The sequence below is a fragment of the Hibiscus syriacus genome, unplaced genomic scaffold (genome assembly GCF_006381635.1).
Source record: "Hibiscus syriacus cultivar Baekdansim isolate YM2019G1 unplaced genomic scaffold, ASM638163v2 tig00110777_pilon, whole genome shotgun sequence".
In the NCBI taxonomy this organism is placed as follows: domain Eukaryota; kingdom Viridiplantae; phylum Streptophyta; class Magnoliopsida; order Malvales; family Malvaceae; genus Hibiscus; species Hibiscus syriacus.
In genome coordinates, this window is record NW_024062858.1 from 472,724 (window position 1) to 490,866 (window position 18,143).

At 34.0% G+C, this 18,143-nt stretch overlaps 2 protein-coding genes and 1 pseudogene across 2 annotated transcripts; 1 reads left to right on the forward strand and 2 right to left on the reverse strand.

The window, feature by feature from the left end:
- Nucleotides 1–299: 299 nt before the first annotated feature.
- Nucleotides 300–1,563, reverse strand: LOC120139867 (annotated as a pseudogene).
- A 649-nt stretch (nt 1,564–2,212) lies between these two features.
- Nucleotides 2,213–9,071, reverse strand: LOC120139943 (MTOR-associated protein MEAK7-like). The gene is made up of 8 exons (XM_039155033.1): nt 8,856–9,071; nt 8,642–8,744; nt 8,442–8,546; nt 7,876–7,961; nt 7,399–7,640; nt 6,778–6,967; nt 3,038–3,221; nt 2,213–2,557 (listed from the first exon to the last, which is right to left on the reverse strand). The coding sequence occupies exons 1-8, from the start codon at nt 8,906–8,908 to the stop codon at nt 2,252–2,254; spliced, it is 1,269 nt and encodes a 422-aa protein (XP_039010964.1). The 5' UTR covers nt 8,909–9,071; the 3' UTR covers nt 2,213–2,251.
- Nucleotides 9,072–10,887: 1,816 nt separating this feature from the next.
- On the forward strand, nt 10,888–13,641 carry LOC120139944 (2-C-methyl-D-erythritol 2,4-cyclodiphosphate synthase, chloroplastic-like). Its single transcript, XM_039155034.1, has 3 exons — nt 10,888–11,297; nt 11,382–11,512; nt 13,210–13,641. Exons 1-3 carry the CDS (start codon nt 10,955–10,957, stop codon nt 13,441–13,443), a joined length of 708 nt encoding a protein of 235 aa, XP_039010965.1. The 5' UTR covers nt 10,888–10,954; the 3' UTR covers nt 13,444–13,641.
- Nucleotides 13,642–18,143: the final 4,502 nt, after the last annotated feature.

Sequence of the window (18,143 nt, forward strand, 5' to 3'; positions counted from 1 at the left end):
AGATAAACGTTAGGTATGATTTAAAAAAAATGAAATTTTAATATCAAAACATAATAAAAATAATAGTTTAGATACTAAATGTGCAATTTACTCTTTTTTTAATAATTTGGAGTGATAATAAAATAGTATTTATTTAGAAATTTTTTTACCTATGATAACGTACGATCTACAAATATAGTTGCTCAAACTTGAGTCATTCAAGAAGAACAACATCAACTGAAATCATAAATTCTTACCTGAACATTGAAATGAAATTTAGATTTAGCTAAAAAAAAACTTGTTTCATAAATTTATGCAGCAATATTCCATTAAACTTTTAGCCATGATCGGCGGTGTTTTACACAGTTGCCTGTGTGTCAGAAAGTGAGGCCACGTCCGTTTGAAGGGTTGGTTTGGATTCCTTAATCTCACCGTAGAAATAAGAGAGGAAGCCCCAAAGTGAGAGTGCGAGTGCCACTCCCTTCTCCGCATGGAAACTTTCCTTGTAGAAAATGACTGCCAAAATCTCAGTTACGGGTAATAAAACAGCAATTATAATTCCCGATAACAATGACGAAGCACAAAAGATTACGCCTATGGCTCCCAAGAAGAAACACTGCCATATTATTGCACTACAAATCACAATAACGTAATAATTTCTTTCCCCAAGCTCATATTCTCTTGCTTCCCTTGGAATTACCTGCAAAATATAACTCAAAGTGTGACAAATTAATTAAAGTATATAATTTCATTTGATGGAAATGGGATATTCTTAAGCCGGCTAGAGTTTATGATAAAAAGAGAGAAGAAAAAGTAACCTTGAAATCATCGTTAAGCAGCATGCCAATGGTCCAAACAACAGTAGCAAACAAACACATCACCGTTTGAACCTCCATCACAAGAGCGTACCTGATTTCTTGTACGTTAATTCCACCAGAGGCAGAATAAAGCCATACAAGGCCGAAGCTCCGACGGTCATTAGGAACCCCATAACGTATTCCCTGTTCGATTCATTCCCGGGACGGTCGCCGGTCGTATGCATGTCTAGAACGCCGGCTCCGATCGTTAACATAAACACGGCGTTTATGGAATAAGGAGTGAACTTCTGCTTTACCAAAACAAAAGCAAACCCTGCTGTGAAAGCCAACTGCGAGGCAATTATTAAAGATGAAGTCGAAACCGGAAGACGAGCTACCCCATACGCGTAGAGGTAGTCGTCAAGGCCGGTGAGGATTCCGATGACGGCGGCAGCAAGGAACAAATGCGGTTTCATGAAGAAAAGCTTGTTTTGGGAGCTGGGTTGGGTCCTGGAACTGTAAAAGTAAGCACAAGCGATTGGGAGAAGGATGACAAGCCAAGCACCCGTCTCGAGCCAACTCGAGAACGACTCGTTTACCGCCATGGATGAAGTAGAGGCGCATCATAATTGGTCCAGCACAGTTGCCTACAGAGAGGATGATGCAGTTTATTATTGGCATAGCTTTTCTTATTGTCTTAGTGTTTGATTCAGGTTCCTTGCCAACCTCCATGGATTGGTTACAGAGAAAAAATGGAGCTTCTCTTTTGTGTGTGCCTAGACTTCAGACTATAATTATAGTACTATGAAAGCTGGTTTGTGTCCAAGTGTGTGACAAAAGCAAAGCTAAATTATTTAATTTTCCATAGGATTCAATTATGATAATTATTTAATATACTAGTTTTATATTTTTCTCCTTCACCAACAAGAATTAATCTATCATCAAGTATTTTTAATTATTTGTTCAAATATTATTTAAAAATAGATTTAAGAACGAGTCATGATAAACTCAAAGAAATTAAATAATTAATAATAAAATTTAAAATTTAAATTAAAAAGTTTAAGTAGGTATTTATTCATGTAATTTTTTAATAATAAAAAGAATTAAGATAGTGACCCATGAAAATTAACAAAGCATAATTTCAAGTCTATTTAGTCAAATATTAGGCACCTAACTTTAGGCACTTGAAATGAAAAAAAATTATTTTTTTCATTAAATCCCTTAAATGCAAGGATTTTTGTTCATGGTGAACGACTATAATAGCTATCGATATTTCACAGTAAGTGGTCCTCACAATAGCATTACAACATTTCAAAGGGCATGGATTCATCATCCACGGTAGCCTATATAGGATCCAGTAATACACAACTAACGAAGGGCAGATTCAAATAATTATAGTGCTGCAATGACTTGGTGCCTTCATCATTTAGTGATGCAACTTTTGTAGATTATCAAACACCATTTACAAGTGCATGCTACTCGCTCGCATTTGCGATCCCGACCATGTTGAGCATGTGCCTGTCCTCCTTGAACCTTTCTAACACTGTGCCCTTAACGACATCCGCTTTTTCTTGTTCCACTCCTTTTATAACAATTCCCCAGCATTCTATAACTTCTGGGCATATTTTGCTGGTCTTAGAAATGCAAGGGCTATTGAAAGTGGTACAGGAAAACGTATGCCCTTCATCAAAGCTTGCCGAGATGAACAAGCCAAAGTGATTTATGCGTCCTCCAAAACCAATGCCGTTCGGGATTGTCTCTGAACTGAAGTTTGCAGCACACTGCAAATGTATATTTTTAGAAACATAAATAGCTAAACTCATATGCACAAGAAGTGTGCGGATAAACCGCCCCAAGGCCCAGCATTAAGAATTCCTTGCATCTTAGTGGTCACTAAAAACCACTTCGATCCCTGATTTTAGAATCAATATTGGACAACCTATGTTTAACAATAATTCCAACCCGTCCTCAAGTTACGAAAGCTGTTAAAATAAATTCTGCAAAATTCAAAGTGTACTGCATGATGGAATAATTGTTCAGGAAACGGTCTAGATTCAGATTCTCTAGATTTTTTTTTTTTTACTAAAATCACTAGTGTTTCTTCCAATGATGACAGGCCTACTAGTAAGAAATCCCCTATCAGAACCAAAACGTGAGTACCGGAATTGGAGGCAAATGATTCAAACTTACTTGGCTTCAGCTTTAAATGAAAGCGAAAACAAACCTAGAAGAAAATGATACAAGAGCAAGTAAAAACATACCCATTGCAAATTATTGTTTGCTCCAGTTGGCCTAAAAATAGATGCCACTGGATAGAGCTGAAAGATAAAAGACTTCATGTCCCCATAGAAATCGCTATGCCTCTCCCAAGGCTGAGAAGCAAAACCTCCGAATATGTAACCTTCTCTATCCTTGATGATCAGGACAGTTCGCCCATCATCATTTCTGCAGTTCAATTGAGTAATTAAGCAACTTATTAAAAATATAATTCCATCAACCATGAAAATGGAATAAAATTAGAACGTACTAGGAATCTATACTTTCTTCAGGGAGAAAAAGGAAAAGAAAATAAAATGAAAATAGAGAAAGACCAAAACAATTGTTAAACAATTTGTCATCTGATGCAGAGAAATTTTCCATTCTCTATTTTACATAATGGACCGCTCACAAAGACAAGAAAGGTATTAGATGTGGTCAGAAATATGAGATCCAGCTGGCAAATTCTAGTAAAAAACCCATAATTTATCATAGACAAGAGAGGTATTAGATGTGTCACAAGAGATAGAGAGGGAGTTAAGTGCTTGATAGTTTCTTTTAGGTCTCCCTAATAGATGCATCACCAAGTTTCTCAGCCTCCACAATGAGCTCTTACTGTTCCATGTATATAATATGCTAAAGAGCAGAGTGCATCAACTACATGGTTTACAGAGTTCTTGATCAAAGCATCTTCAAATTAAACTAGATAAAGAAGCAAGGATAAATACCCGAAGTTATAAAAGCAATGGAGGCCATACAGCCCGTACCATAATTTTTAGCATGTTACAAAAGATTGAGTTTAATGTTTGGAAATGTTCAAGAAAAATGAGGAAAATACAGTCATGATTTTTTTTGATAGAAGTTGGAGGTCTCATTAAAAACTCCCTTCGTATTCGTTCACATACTAAGAAGTATGTTAACGAACATTGGAAGGAAGAAAAGAGTACCTCAAAGTTTATTAATAATAATACCCAATACAAAAGATAACACCGGATTATCCTCCTATGGTGATATACACCATTACAACAAAACACCTTAACCTCATATAACCTCTTCCAAAATCATAGTTGAATCACCTATTTCTAATTACACCTCCATCAATAGGATTAAAACAGCGCAAGAGAACATAATAAAAAGAGAAGCAACACCCACAACCATATAAACTAAATCAAACCACAATTGGAGAGACGAGATCTATTGGGATTCGTCTTCTTCAGGAGCCCAAGAGTTTGGCTTGAATGAAGGCTCTATCTCATGCACCATGATCTTGAAGGAGTTGTCACCAACCTTCAATTCCAACGTCGCATCAATTCTCGCTCCAGCCTTTGCGAGGACTTGAATTTTTGCCCGATCAAAGGATAATGGTGACTAACAGCTTTCATCGATTGCTAGCAACTGACCCCAACTATCAGCAATATTCTTGAAAGTATCCCAATTCCATGCGTGAAACAGAACACCCTCGCAGACTAACCATACTCGGCGACACTCCAAAACCAAACTCTCTGACCAAGCTTCTACTATGGAGAACCACTCTGCGAGAGTCTCTGATTTATCGTTCTTCACACTTCTCAATGAAGCAGAGTCTTCGAAAATCATTAATACCGCATTTCCAGCAGCTCTCATTAAGGAGAAGCCAGTGAGGCCCTTCGCATGCATTTGTCTAGCGAGATGACCGATTTTGATAAAGTCTTTGCACCACCCCACTAGACATTTGCTCAACACCTGAAGTTTTTCTTCATCTATAACGCCTTCAACTTTATAATGATTCTTACTCGAATCATCTTCTATCTCGGACTTGCGGACAACCCCTGTCGAAGACTTTCTCCAATAGGAATGACGAGGTTTGAATTTAGCCAAAAAAAATACCAATTTTGCTTCCGTCGATGTAAGAGCCATTCATTTTTGAGGTCGCTCTCCTTGCTTCTTCGATAGAAGCGAAGCGAATGAAACCAAAGCGAACTCCTTTTGAATTTCTTTTATTTGGAATAAAAGCATCAAGTACCCGACCGTGGGAGCAAAATAAAGATCCAAACCTCTTCCAATGGATCTTTTCTGGTAAATTTTCAACAAATAACGTGTAGCATCCATACTTGTCATTACTGAAGCCCTTTGTGATGGACTCCTTGGTTCCCTCGAGGACACCATCTACTGCAGATTTTCCATTGCAACACCCATTTTTACCAGACACATGAAAACTAGGAGATGCTACAAAAGCTGAATTTGGCATTGACAGTAATGGAGGAACAGGATCACATCCATACTTGTCTAAACCATCAGAAGCTGTAACTAATCCACTTTTAACAACAAGATTCTTCCTTGCTATTTCAATGTGCAGAAAAGACTTCAACTTAGCATCGAAAACCATTCTCTGAAGGGCATCCTTGGCAGCAACTGCAAATTCTGCATTTGAGAATAAAGCGAAACCCTTAGGCTTTTCTCCCTTGTAGCTCACTTGCGAAGCTTCAAAACCTGGAAGCCATCTCAATAGATTCTGCAGCTCTCTCTCTTTGACATCTTCAGGCAGACCCATAATGAAGATCGTACGAACCACGTCATGATGAGGAGGGTGAGATGACGGAGAAGGCGCAGCTGCAAAGGGCGGAAGAGCTTGGACCGAAGGACTCTGCTGAGAAAAAGTTCAGCACCCGGCATGAGAATATAAACTGTTTTTTCTGCACCTTCTGGAAAATCTCTTAGACAACTGGAATTTCGAATGTTTCAATTCTTGAATGGGACAGTCCTTGAACTTCCGAAAAAACTTAGGTCTGAATTTTCCTTAAACCAGAATGAGAGTCAAGGTTAAACACATCAAAACAGCCATGCTTTAACCAACTCGGTACATGACAAAGTTCATGGCGCGCGCCCGGCGGTGATGAATGTAGTGACTGCCGGCAAAGAAGAGAAGGGTGGAGATGATGAAAAGAGTCCAACAGGTAGAAACTTGAACCTGAGGAAAGATGAAACTACGTAGTTGTCTTTCAACCAAACCCTCAGAAATGGATTAGATCGGGAGAACAACTTGACAGACCCATGACTTGTTCTGTTTTGACAAAACGATCGAAGACTGATTCACAGAGATTGGCAACGGGTCTGGATGTTCGTATAGAAGGGATTTATTCACGTGTAAAGCGAGCCCAGTGGTAAACCGGAGAACTGGCGACGGACGGCGGCGAAAATCGGTGAAAACCGACGTTTAGATCTACGCCGATAGACTGACTTTCTCTAAAAACTAACCTCGAAAATGGAATCAGAGTGAGGAAAGGAACATCCTGAGGCAAAACGGCGGCGAACGGATGACGGAGTGTGGTGGCGGACGGCGGACGGCAGGCGGCGGACGGCGGTCGACGGACGGCGGACGGTGATGATTAACGTTGGCGGACGGCGATGGTAAAGATGAAATAATGGATGAAAATAAAATCACCTTCAACCAAGAGAGAAGCGGGAGCTTCTCTCACTAGGTTTGAAATTCAAAAAAATCACATTCATGGAAAATCAATTAAAATACAATCATGATTCATTCAGAAGGATTTAGATATGACCAATTTCATATTTTCAAAACAGAATACTAAAATTATCCATAGGTCTTCCAAAATGGTCTAAAATATTAAACGATCATAGTTTAGAAAAGCAACAAATATAACTAATCAGATTATAAATTTCGTATGACTTGCACTCCGATGGAAACAACAATTTATGGGGTCTGAATAGAGATAAGATGGTAGCATAAAGGAAGCAGGGTACTTACGATATGTTCCCCAAGAATGTGTTAAAACTTAAGCCATTTAATGAACTATGATACAAGAGTTTCCATTCCTCTATCTCTTCATGAGATAGAGCCCCTCCAATATACCAAGCATATTCATCTCTCAATAATAATATACTTGGATCTATATTCTCCGAATGCAACAATTTAGGAATCTGAGATCCCGGTCTCCCTACACAGAAAAGTAACATTAAAAATGGACTTATGATACTAATTTCAATCAAAATCATAGGAGACAGGATATGATTTGGTGTAACTGCCATCGGGAAATGTATCCAGTTAATCTATAATCCAGCTTAATCAAAGTTAAGCCTTCACAAATTAGTATAACACAAACAAAAATAAGTTTTTCCAAAATGAATCAGGCTTTAATCGGAGTTAAGCTGGAGGGGCCATAAAATCAAATCACATTGAGATAACTACATAATTTTGTTAAGTTAAGCACATGCATGGTTGAACAATGTCACGCTGATACAGATTCTAAATTATATAATATATACATATCTATTCATACTTTTAAGAAATTATTTCTCCAATGATGCTACTAGAATGATATATATTACAAAAGAAAAGGCCACATATCAGAGAAGAAGCATGGAGAACCTGGATCTGGTGGCACTAGTAAATTTGAAAGGAACTTCTTCACAGATGGTACAAGAGTACACCAGCATCTGAAATCCTTAAAAGACATACTTTTATCATTACGTCCCTCATGATCCTTTGAGAATGTCGCAGCATTCAGAAATGTCTCCACCATGTAGCAGCGCAAACTTGGTTCTGGTTGAGAACCTTTCAGGTGGAATATATGGTCAAACATTGTGACTAGACCAGATTCTAAGTCAGACCTGTCGTTAAGAAGGAGCCACATAAGTTAGAAGGTCTCTGCCATGACAGAGATAGCTAGATTTTCAAGTAGCTTCCAATAATTAGATGGTAAGAGTAATTTCTAACTTGAAAATTTGTTCCTTCGTTAGGTTTCATGTACTGGGAAATAAACGTTGACAGAAACAATTTTTATAATCAGAAAAAAGTGAGTTGGTGAAGTAAAGAAAACATTACCGCAGACAATCATCATTTTACCTTGTCAAAATTTCATCATCTGTGACATCCAACAATCGATAAATAAACTCCTCAATCTCATCGTTTGTCCCCTTCACATAAGTCCCCTACAAAAATTAAAACATAAAACCAATAGTCCTGCAAGCTCAATTCAAAGCACCAATTAACATAGGTTCCCTTAGTTGTTGCTCTTGTTAATTGACTTCTGACATTAGTTTTCTACTTCGAAAGTTACTAAAGCTCAAAATTGTAGCATTTGATTGGGTATAAACAAATAGTAAAACGGTAACAAACACTAAAATATGGTGACCATTCCACATTGAAGCAAAACCATGAATTTTGTCATCCACAAAATCTTGAATTTTAACTTCAATTATTTAAGAAAACTTGGATGCTTTTCCTTTTTACTTCATCCCCATAAGTAAAAACATATAACAAAAGTAACAACCAAGTGAAGTTATATATAACCAACCACATTTGTTTCTTAATCATTTGTGCTCAGCACTGATAACCAACATTAAAATTTTCAATCTGTGCTAATTTGAATTTAGGTGAGTGTCGAATGCGGTATACTCGAAGGTAATTACTTTAGTGATCACGAGGTCTTCAAAGGTAAGCTTATCATCTTTTCGCCCCTGGGTGGCTAAATCGAACATTCTATCTCCAAGAGGACCTTTTAACCCGAAGTAAGCCTACATCCAAACTAGTACTTTCGTTAAGGAGGAAAAATTCCCAAATCAAAGCAAACATTCATGACTAAAAATGGGTAAATCCAAAAAAAGAGAACCTGAAAAACAGATGAAGAAACATATTGACCATTGGTCTGAGACTGGGCAGCTAGGGAAGTGAAGAGTGATTTGAGATCCTCTAATTCCTTCGGTGTAAAAGCTCTAAAACATAAGTATTTTCGTTAGTTCAATCATACCAACAAATCAAAAGAAATTCTTTTAATTAAAAGATGATCAAACATTAAAGTAGAGATTGTTTGGAGAAAGAACAACCTTGAAGCTGAATTGAAACGATGATTTGGAGCAGGTGACTGGCTGTTCCCCATTCTTCGTTTTCCGGTTCTGTTCGTTTTCCGTTCTTCGTATATATATATTTTCTTGTTCCTCAATGGGCCGAGCTTATTCTCCGCAGTCTATTCTATTAAATCAGTCCGTTTTCCATGTCCAAAGCCCAAACCTTTCTGGGTTGGATACCATTTCGAATTGCTGTGACAGGGATTAATAAGTTTTCAAACGAATTTCAATTTCTTCAGTCTCCTCTACTTGAATTTGCGGCTGTTCTTTCTTTCACTGCTTTCTTGTGAATTTCTTGACATAACAAGTTCGTTGGCACCGGATTTTTTTAATTACTCGAAACACCCAAACCAGAAAAGAGTAAAACAAAGACAAAGATTTGGTTAAACAGATGTGAGCAATGTCGAGACAAAGATTTGGTGAAGAAATTAAGTCAACCCCACTGTTTCTCTCAAAGATCAGTACGTATCGAAACGCCAAGATTCCGTTAGGAAAAGGTTTCACCCTCCCGAACCTTCTTCCTTTCTTAATGCAATTTTTTTTTCTTTTTTCGATGGATTAGATTCTCAATTCACTTTATTATTCAGTTTCCCGTGTTACAAACAGTATAATGATTAAAAGTGAAGTGAATTTTGTTTTCCTTTCTTTTAGTCTTTAAAAGACTGAAACAATGTTTATTCACTTTGTCAAAATAGCATTTTAACATGTTTGGTTTAAATTTTTCAAGTGAATTTGAATTCCTTATGACTTTAATTTTCCATCAAATGAGGAAAAGTAAATTCCATCGAAGAATGGATGGAATTCAATTCCTTTTTTTTTTTTTAAGAGAATTGAAATTTGATCATACTACCCTCATCAATCTTTTGGTAACTTATTCATATATTGAATAAAAATATTTTTTATTATTTCGGGTCGGTTCGAGTGAAATTTTATTTTGGTTAGGTCGGGTCGATTTTTTAAGTATGATATTCGGGTTGGGTCGAGTTCAGGTTTAGGGTGAAAAATACCCGACCCGAAAATATATATAATTTTATCTTATATATTTAGGAATTATTATAATAATACACCTCTATATATAATTTTTTCCAATTAAATCACTGTTTTTATTGAATAAAAATAATTTTTTTATTATTTCGGGTCGGGTCGGGTCGGATTTCTAATTCATATATTCGGAATTGGATTCCAATTCCTAACAGATTTCAATTCCTTCACAAATATCAATTCCCTTATAAACATTCCAGCGAATCAAACGCCACATAATGGTATTTTGTTTCTACTTGTTGAGATCAAATTAATTTTTTAACAAGGATAGTCAAAATAGAAATAAAATATAATGATATATAAGATTTAAAAAAAATAAATAAATAATTAAAATAGAAATAAAACAATAGATGAATGATTAAATAAATAATTTATACTATAATTAAATAGATTTGGCGATTAATTTGACATAAAATTTTTAGGTTAAATTCTTCGATTATAGTGTATGTGTTTTTTGTTGAGTCATTTGATTATTAAAATTATAAAATAGTCATTTGACTATTTTTGTGTTTCAACTCGTCATTTTTCGTTGAAAAATTTACAATCATCTGAACTAGACATTAGCGTATTGATTGAAACATAATAAAATGTGATCTCAAAAACATTTGATTTATACTTTGTGGATCGACTATCCGTTTACACAATGTCATCAAGCTAGTGCTTAAAATATTATGTTATCGAACTAGTCCTTGAAAGTAACAACAATATCAATATACATCATTAAAATATAATTTTATCATATTCTAGTTCAAGCAGTCGTCAATATTTTAACGAAAAAATAAAAGTTTGAAACATATAAATAATTGAGTGATTATTCTATAATATTTAATAATTACAGACTCAATATAGTAATATTTTATAATTAGGGGACAATTTGTATAATTTATCCTAATTTTTATGGTAATTAAAAAATCTAGAGAAAATCGAAAATTAATTATGGCCACAAAACCGGAATCAACAACGAAACAAAAAGCCTGAAACTATACAGCGAAGAAACAGAGATCCCGTTTTCTGCCTACACAAAGATTTCAACGGCGATGGCCACTCACTTTTACAGTTTTTCTCCGATTCCCGCAAAACCCATCACCCAAACAATCCATAACAAGTCCATTTTGTTGCCTAATCCTCGTATCTCAACCCCCAGACATCGTAATAACTTCGTAGCATCATCATCATCATCTTCTACTTTTCGAGCTTCAATTTCTCCAGCCGCTACTTCAGTTGCAGTGGATGGACCCGCTACCTCCACCAAACCTTCCAAGTCTTTACCTTTTAGAGTGGGTCATGGGTTCGACCTTCATCGGTTGGAGCCTGGCTACCCTTTGATCATTGGTGGGATTAATATTCCTCATGATAGAGGCTGTGAGGCTCATTCCGATGGTATTTTCTCATCTACTCTTTCCTGTTTTAATTTCTACAATTTTATTTTGATGCTAACTATATGGGGGGATCAATATGTTGCAGGCGATGTGCTGCTTCATTGTGTTGTTGATGCAATCTTGGGAGCTTTAGGCCTTCCTGATATAGGGCAGATATTTCCAGATTCTGACCCTAAGTGGAAAGGGGCTGCATCTTCTGTATTCATCAAAGAAGCTGTGAGTATTTATCTGATTTAGATTGTGGGTAATTTTGAGATATTCCTCTTATTTATCTATTTTTATGGGTCTTAATTTTCAGTGGATTCTCCCTTAGCTTGTTGTCTGGTTCACTGGTGGTTACCTTTACATCACAGGGAATAAATGACTGATTCTTTGGTCATTGCCATATTATAAAATCTGTGTATGTCATCCGGACTTTAGTAGCTTAGATGGAAAGTGTAAGACTGGGATACTGATCCTAGATTAGAACTTCAGTATCGATAAAATAACGAATTGTTGAATAGAAAGTAATAGAATCTTAAAGTTGTAGGCTCTGCTAATGAACTTTGATGTAACATTCAAGTATTAAGATTTTGTGAAACATATCCTTTGTACCCTTGTTAACGTGATAGAAGGAATAGAAGAAACTCCTTGTATGTGTTGGACTGCATAGTCGGTCTTTGTAGTCGACCCATATATGGTATTGATATGACACTGCTTGTTGATCTCTTAAGGGTCATCACTTGTTAATTCAATCTGCTTAGAAAACAAAAATTGAGTTTCTAGTTTCAAGCATTCAGTACTTTGTTTTAGATGCATCAGCAAAGTAAATCAATAGAGTCCTGCTGTGTTGAGTGGTCGAGAAGTGCAAATGAATCTTCTGCATTAGAGCTAAACTCTGATGTTTTAATTATGGTCTGGATGGTGTGACATTCCAACCACAATGCAATGAACTTTGGTACTTTATCTGATACAATGAACCTAACAGGCATTAATCTTTCGTCAGAACAGCTTCGTTTTTTGTTGTTGAAAAATGAGATTGAGGTTTTCATATTGGAACTTTAACCGCTAATATCGTAAGTCCATGTACACGATGAAGGAAGCTTCATCTATCCTTATATTCAACTAGCCTGTGAAAGTGATTCTACACGGGGATACATCATGTGACTTGTAAACATGATTTTTGATTTAGAAAAAGGATGTTTTTAAGAGAAGACTACCAGGTATGATAGTCTTTCACTGCAGAGTTATGTAAAAACTCTGCTGCTTTATTTGACGGTGACTCACCAACCACAATTCAATGACTGTTGCTTCAGACAGCCTAATTTGTTTGTGGTTGGAAATCGCGTCAACCTTTATTCTCAACTGAACTAGATATTCATGTTTTTTATACTGGAAAATCCTTTCTGAACCTGAATTTTCATGTATACTGCATCATTCAAAGAAAAGACTGAGTGAATGAAATGCTCCCCTATTGCAATCCAACTATTTTAGAACAAATTTCAAGGACTTGGCTGTTAGGTGTTCTAAAAGTTTTACTTTGATAGGAAAGGCATATGGAAGAACATTAACAAGTTCGCAATTCAAAACAAAGTATAAAGTAGGGGAATATATGACATCTATGATAATTTTATAATATAGACGCTACTGACCCATTTACTGGCTTGATCTGGGTAAGAGATATCCGTTCCCTTCTACTGAATTCAGCTTGTAGAAATTAGTAGTAAATAACTGAATCTCTTTATCATTTAAAGAACTCTAATGTACATATCAAGTTCTTTTTCCCCTCGTATGGATTATGTAATATGGCCAGGTGTGTCATACGATCCCATCATTGTTTATATCTTTCTATTCTAGGAATATATACTTGATTTATCTGTTACAGACTATTTAGATTAATCATGCTCATCCTCGGAAACATGCTTTCATTTCAGGTGAGACTCATGCATGAGGCTGGTTATGAGATTGGAAACTTAGATGCCACCTTAATTCTTCAAAGACCAAAACTGAGCCCCCACAAGGAGGCTATCAAAGCCAACTTGTCTGAGCTGCTAGGGGCTGACCCTTCTGTTGTCAATCTCAAGGCTAAGACTCATGAAAGAGTTGACAGCCTTGGAGAAAATCGGAGTATTGCAGCACATACTGTAGTTCTACTGATGAGGAAGTAAATATAAGTCTCGGACATCAGTCTCAAGTCTGACAACTGTATACACAGCGAGTATTGTTCTATACTGCCATAGATATGGTATTGCTTCTTGTGTCAGCTTAATGTATTTGATCGAATCAGATTGTTGAATTCTCAAACATTTCGCCTGAAAAAAACTTGGAACAAAGATGCTAAGCTATGGCAGGCTAATGTTTCCATACTGGTCATTAGTCTATGAAGCTATTGATGCTGGCCATTACCAAATATAAATCAATCGTTTAAGATTATGTTCTTAAGCGTTTCCAGAAATCTATGTTAAATTCTCCAATCTTAAAAGTGCCCATGGGCCATGGCTACCTAAACGTGTTCAACATTGGTGAATTCACCTAATCTTTATTCGAACTCGAATAATAGACATCACAGTTCAATGGTACGATAATATAATTATAAAGAATTTTAATTATTTGTACATCTTTGGTTATACAAATTATAATTATATAAGTTTAAATTTTAAATTTTATTATTTTATTATAAAAGTTAGCCTCAAACCTTAGAAATATTTTGTAAATGTTTAAATAATTATTCAATAATAAATTTATTAGTTAAAAAATAACTAGGTTGAGAAAAGGTGTCATACATTTATATAATACATACTACAAAAACCTAACGTGTAACAACAACAATAATATTAAGAATAGTAAAGTACCCTTTAGGTCACTTCTTTTTCAATTCTATTCAATTTTCATCACCAAAATTGAAAAAGTTGTGTTTTGATCACTTAATTGATTTGTTACAATTTGATCATTGAGCCCTTAACTATTGTTACTTTGATGATGTAGCAAGTTAAAAATGATTAATTTATAATTTGACTATTAAACTTTAGAGAAAATATCAATTTAGTCTAAAACTTTTGTTTCATTCATTTTTCACATCAAAAAAAAAAAAATCTCCCAACTATAGAATCTGGTCAAAGTCTCATGATACCCTCGTTTTTTGTCGTTGAAGCTCAAAATTTTTGGTTTATCTTTTTCTGGCCTTCCGAACGAAAATTATGTGTTCACTTAACAGGAAAAGGTCACGAATTCTACAAATCTAACTTACAATTCTTTAGCTTTCCTTTTTCCAATTTTTCTAAATCTGTCATTGGATCATATCGGTTTTGATTTCAAACTCTGTTACTTTACTTCCCAAGACAGTTCAATTCACTATTGGGATTGACCTAAATATCATCGAAGTTTGTTGGAGATTATTTTAAGCTAATCATTAAGTTACTACACACTTTCTTCACAAGTTCCTTAAAAATATAAAGAATAAACAAATTTTTTTAAATAAAAAAAAAACTACCCAACAAAGTTTAAGTATCGTAGTTTAGAAAAAAAAATGCTATTCTATTTTTAATTTACCATGGGTAAACACAAGAACTCCAAGAACTGATCCAAAATTGTAGAATTATCAAAGTTTTTTACAATTGTTATTCGATACTCGATTGGTCGTGGAATGTAACACTACTCGATTAGGATGATCTAACTCAGATGTCAAATATCACATTAATTATTGAAATGATATGGAACAAAACATACACTTATTTTTTATTTAATCAAGTTAAAATAATTATTTATTATTCAAGCATCAACAAAAGGATTACAAATTAAAGCATACACCATAATGGGCAAACAACCTAGTCGTGTTTTTAAACTATGCCAAGCACGTAAATATAATTGGAGGGGTGAAACAATAATTTTATACAATTCATACGAAATGTGCTAGAAAACATTATCTAACACATGCCAATCAACTTTTAAGGCTTTAAAAGGTAATTTCAATCATTTCCATGTAAATCAAAACCTAATGGATCGATATATTTTTTGAGGGGTCAATCTTTTTGACAAAATAATCGATTATTTTCATTCTAGTTATTAAAGGATTGATATTTTTTTTTATCAATTTAACTCGAAATAGAAAAATTGAAATTCAACTTAAACTTAGAAAATTTAAACTTAAAATATTCTCCAACTTAACTCAATTGAAAATTGATTTACCACTGTCCCCAAAAGTTAAAGTTTTCTCCTCATGCATGACCCATCATCTAAAGGCCGTTTTATTTTATCCTTTGAACTTTGAAGTAAAAGTTTTAATTTGCCAAGATCCTAATCACTTGAGGGTCATGTCTCCTCAGCACCTGACCATTGCTAGTCTTCTTTTAAGTGCTAAAGGGTTCAACGCATGCCCATTCACACTTCTTTTTATATATATAACTTTTAGATGTGCTGCTTTCCCAAGTTTTGCCGTAACTATCGCTATTTTTTTTTTAAATAATGTGAAATAATTACAAGATAATATTTATTTTAAATTTTTTAATCTATTGACAATATAAATATATTTTACAAACACGATTGTTCAAATTCAATATCTCTATAAAAATGATATTTTTCTTTTTACGATTGAAACTACTCGATAAATTCTTTTTTATTTTTTTACCTCATAATTTGTAATGTCTTCTTTCAGTCATGCATACGGTTGTCACGTGCACATATTTTTAAAAAATCAATTATCTTTTTTCTAATTATTTATTTTAGATTTTTTAATCATTTAATCTAATTATATATTATATTTAAATTTAAGGTAGATTTTCTATGAATTGCTATAATTTTCGTTTATTTAATTTAACAGTTTAAACATAGATTGATTATGTCCAATTGTATAGGATTATAAGAATAGTAAAATTATATCATCAAATATTCGATGCCACTATATCTGAAATTATTTTGCATCGGTTTATTTAAATACTTTATAATTAGATTATCTTATTATAATTAAAACCCATTATATATTTAAACAAAATAACTAATAAACTTTTCCCTTTAAAATTCTAATAGCAATTTAAATTTTCTTCGTCTATGGTTGATTGACGGTGACACTAATTTTTGTGTTGATTGTTATTGTCGGTATTTCTTATTTTCTCTTTATTTTCTTATATCAGATATTTAATTTTTCTTTGTCTTTTTTAATTTTTAATAATTTCGCTTTTATGACACGTTTTTCTTTATTTTTATGACATATTTTTCTCTGCATTTTAACATGTTTTCGATCCTTTGACTGTAATTTTTGTTCATCCTTTTTTCTCTGGGTTGGATTTGACATTATCACAAATGATCAAGATTGTGCTTATTTGTTATATGTTGATCTTCCATGTTTTGGACTCTCAAATTATATTTGAATATGTAATTTGCGTTCGTGGATAGTTTTCTCACATCGCTCGACTCTAATTAGCGATTTTTGGGCGATCTTTTGATAGTTTGATTCCCTTTTTTGATTCGTTTGTCGATGCAGTCAGACATGTTCATATATACCTTTTGTTCAAGTTTATTTGGTTAGGTTTTTAACATTTTCCTCATATGGTTATTGTATGATCTTTAGTGGTCAGTTTCTCAAGTTAATAATTTTAGGAAAATATATTTATTGTATGTTTAGTTTACGATTATAATTGTAAACACTTATAATATATATATATAAATATTTTTTACTTTTAATAAAGGTAACTATTTTTTCTTAAAAAAAACTTACAGTAGAGACATTACATCCATGAGTTAATAACTTAACCAACCATGCCTTAAAAGGCATATTTTTCTCATTGTTAATCGGTTCTTAAATCCCCCATTGGTAGGTCCATTTTTGGCCACACCCATTGCTCCTCCTTAAAGCTAAGTTAAATCATTTCCCACTTCTCCCTCCTCTAAAGGTCTTTTTTATATATAAATGATTCGCATATTATTTTTCAAAGCTTGGCTTGCAAATGCAATTTCCTTTCATTCATTTTTTTCACATCAGATGTGGGTGAGATGATTTGCATCGAGCAACAGCCCCTTGCCCTCTTCATTATTATATTACTAATGTTTATCCATCTACGTATACATAAAATCAGATTAAATAAAACCAAAACGTTTTCCACACCTTAACCAACCGTATATATTCATTGTGTACATTGCACTCTGCCCCGTGATTGAGTATAATACACATTTACATTATTAACTAACACTATGGTTTCCTAGCTATATTTGTTATTGGATGATCAAAGAAACTATGAACAAAGATATTTGAACCCATCAAAGGATCTCGGTGGTTAAAGGGAAAATTGTTCTTCTTAGAGATCTCGGGTTTGAACAGTTACGTCTACAGAATATGTGTATTACCAATGACTAAAAATTATTATAAACAAATATTACTTTATAATCACACTAATTTATTAAAAAAAACAATGAAATTTTAACGTATTAGAACCTATCAAAGTATCACCAAGCCAAAATGATGTAAGGAAATAGGGAATGGTTTTCTCCAAATTAATGCTTTAAAGATGTTGATTTTAGTAGATTGGAGGGGGACAATAGCTTGAATACAAGAGTCCATGGTGTGATTAGGTTCATAAAATTTTATTTATCCGTTCATATTCGAATTAAGTCGACACTTAAAAATAATCTTGTAATAAACATTTGTATTTAGAAATCAAATTAAAACATGTGATAATAAATACTACTATATAATCATTCTAAACTATTAAAAATCAAATAATAGCATACAATAGTAAAATAATAACAAATGGTATGTGTTTCCAATAGGACAAAACTTACACATCTTGATCTTGGTGATGAAAGTTAGTGAATTATTAATTGTACATGAAATCTATGATTTGGTAGTGGGAAGAAAATAAAAATTCATGCAGTGTTT

Excerpts from the sequence above, each read along its gene's own strand:
- LOC120139944 (XM_039155034.1), top strand. The coding sequence starts at position 10,955 with ATGGCCACTCACTTTTACAGTTTTTCTCCGATTCCCGCAAAACCCATC. Across the intron at positions 11,298-11,381 it reads CTGTGAGGCTCATTCCGATG|GCGATGTGCTGCTTCATTGT; the intron begins GTATTTTCTCAT and ends AATATGTTGCAG. Across the intron at positions 11,513-13,209 it reads CTGTATTCATCAAAGAAGCT|GTGAGACTCATGCATGAGGC; the intron begins GTGAGTATTTAT and ends CTTTCATTTCAG.
- LOC120139943 (XM_039155033.1), bottom strand. The coding sequence starts at position 8,908 with ATGGGGAACAGCCAGTCACCTGCTCCAAATCATCGTTTCAATTCAGCT. Across the intron at positions 8,745-8,855 it reads CGTTTCAATTCAGCTTCAAG|AGCTTTTACACCGAAGGAAT; the intron begins GTTGTTCTTTCT and ends CTTATGTTTTAG. Across the intron at positions 8,547-8,641 it reads TTTCTTCATCTGTTTTTCAG|GCTTACTTCGGGTTAAAAGG; the intron begins GTTCTCTTTTTT and ends GTTTGGATGTAG.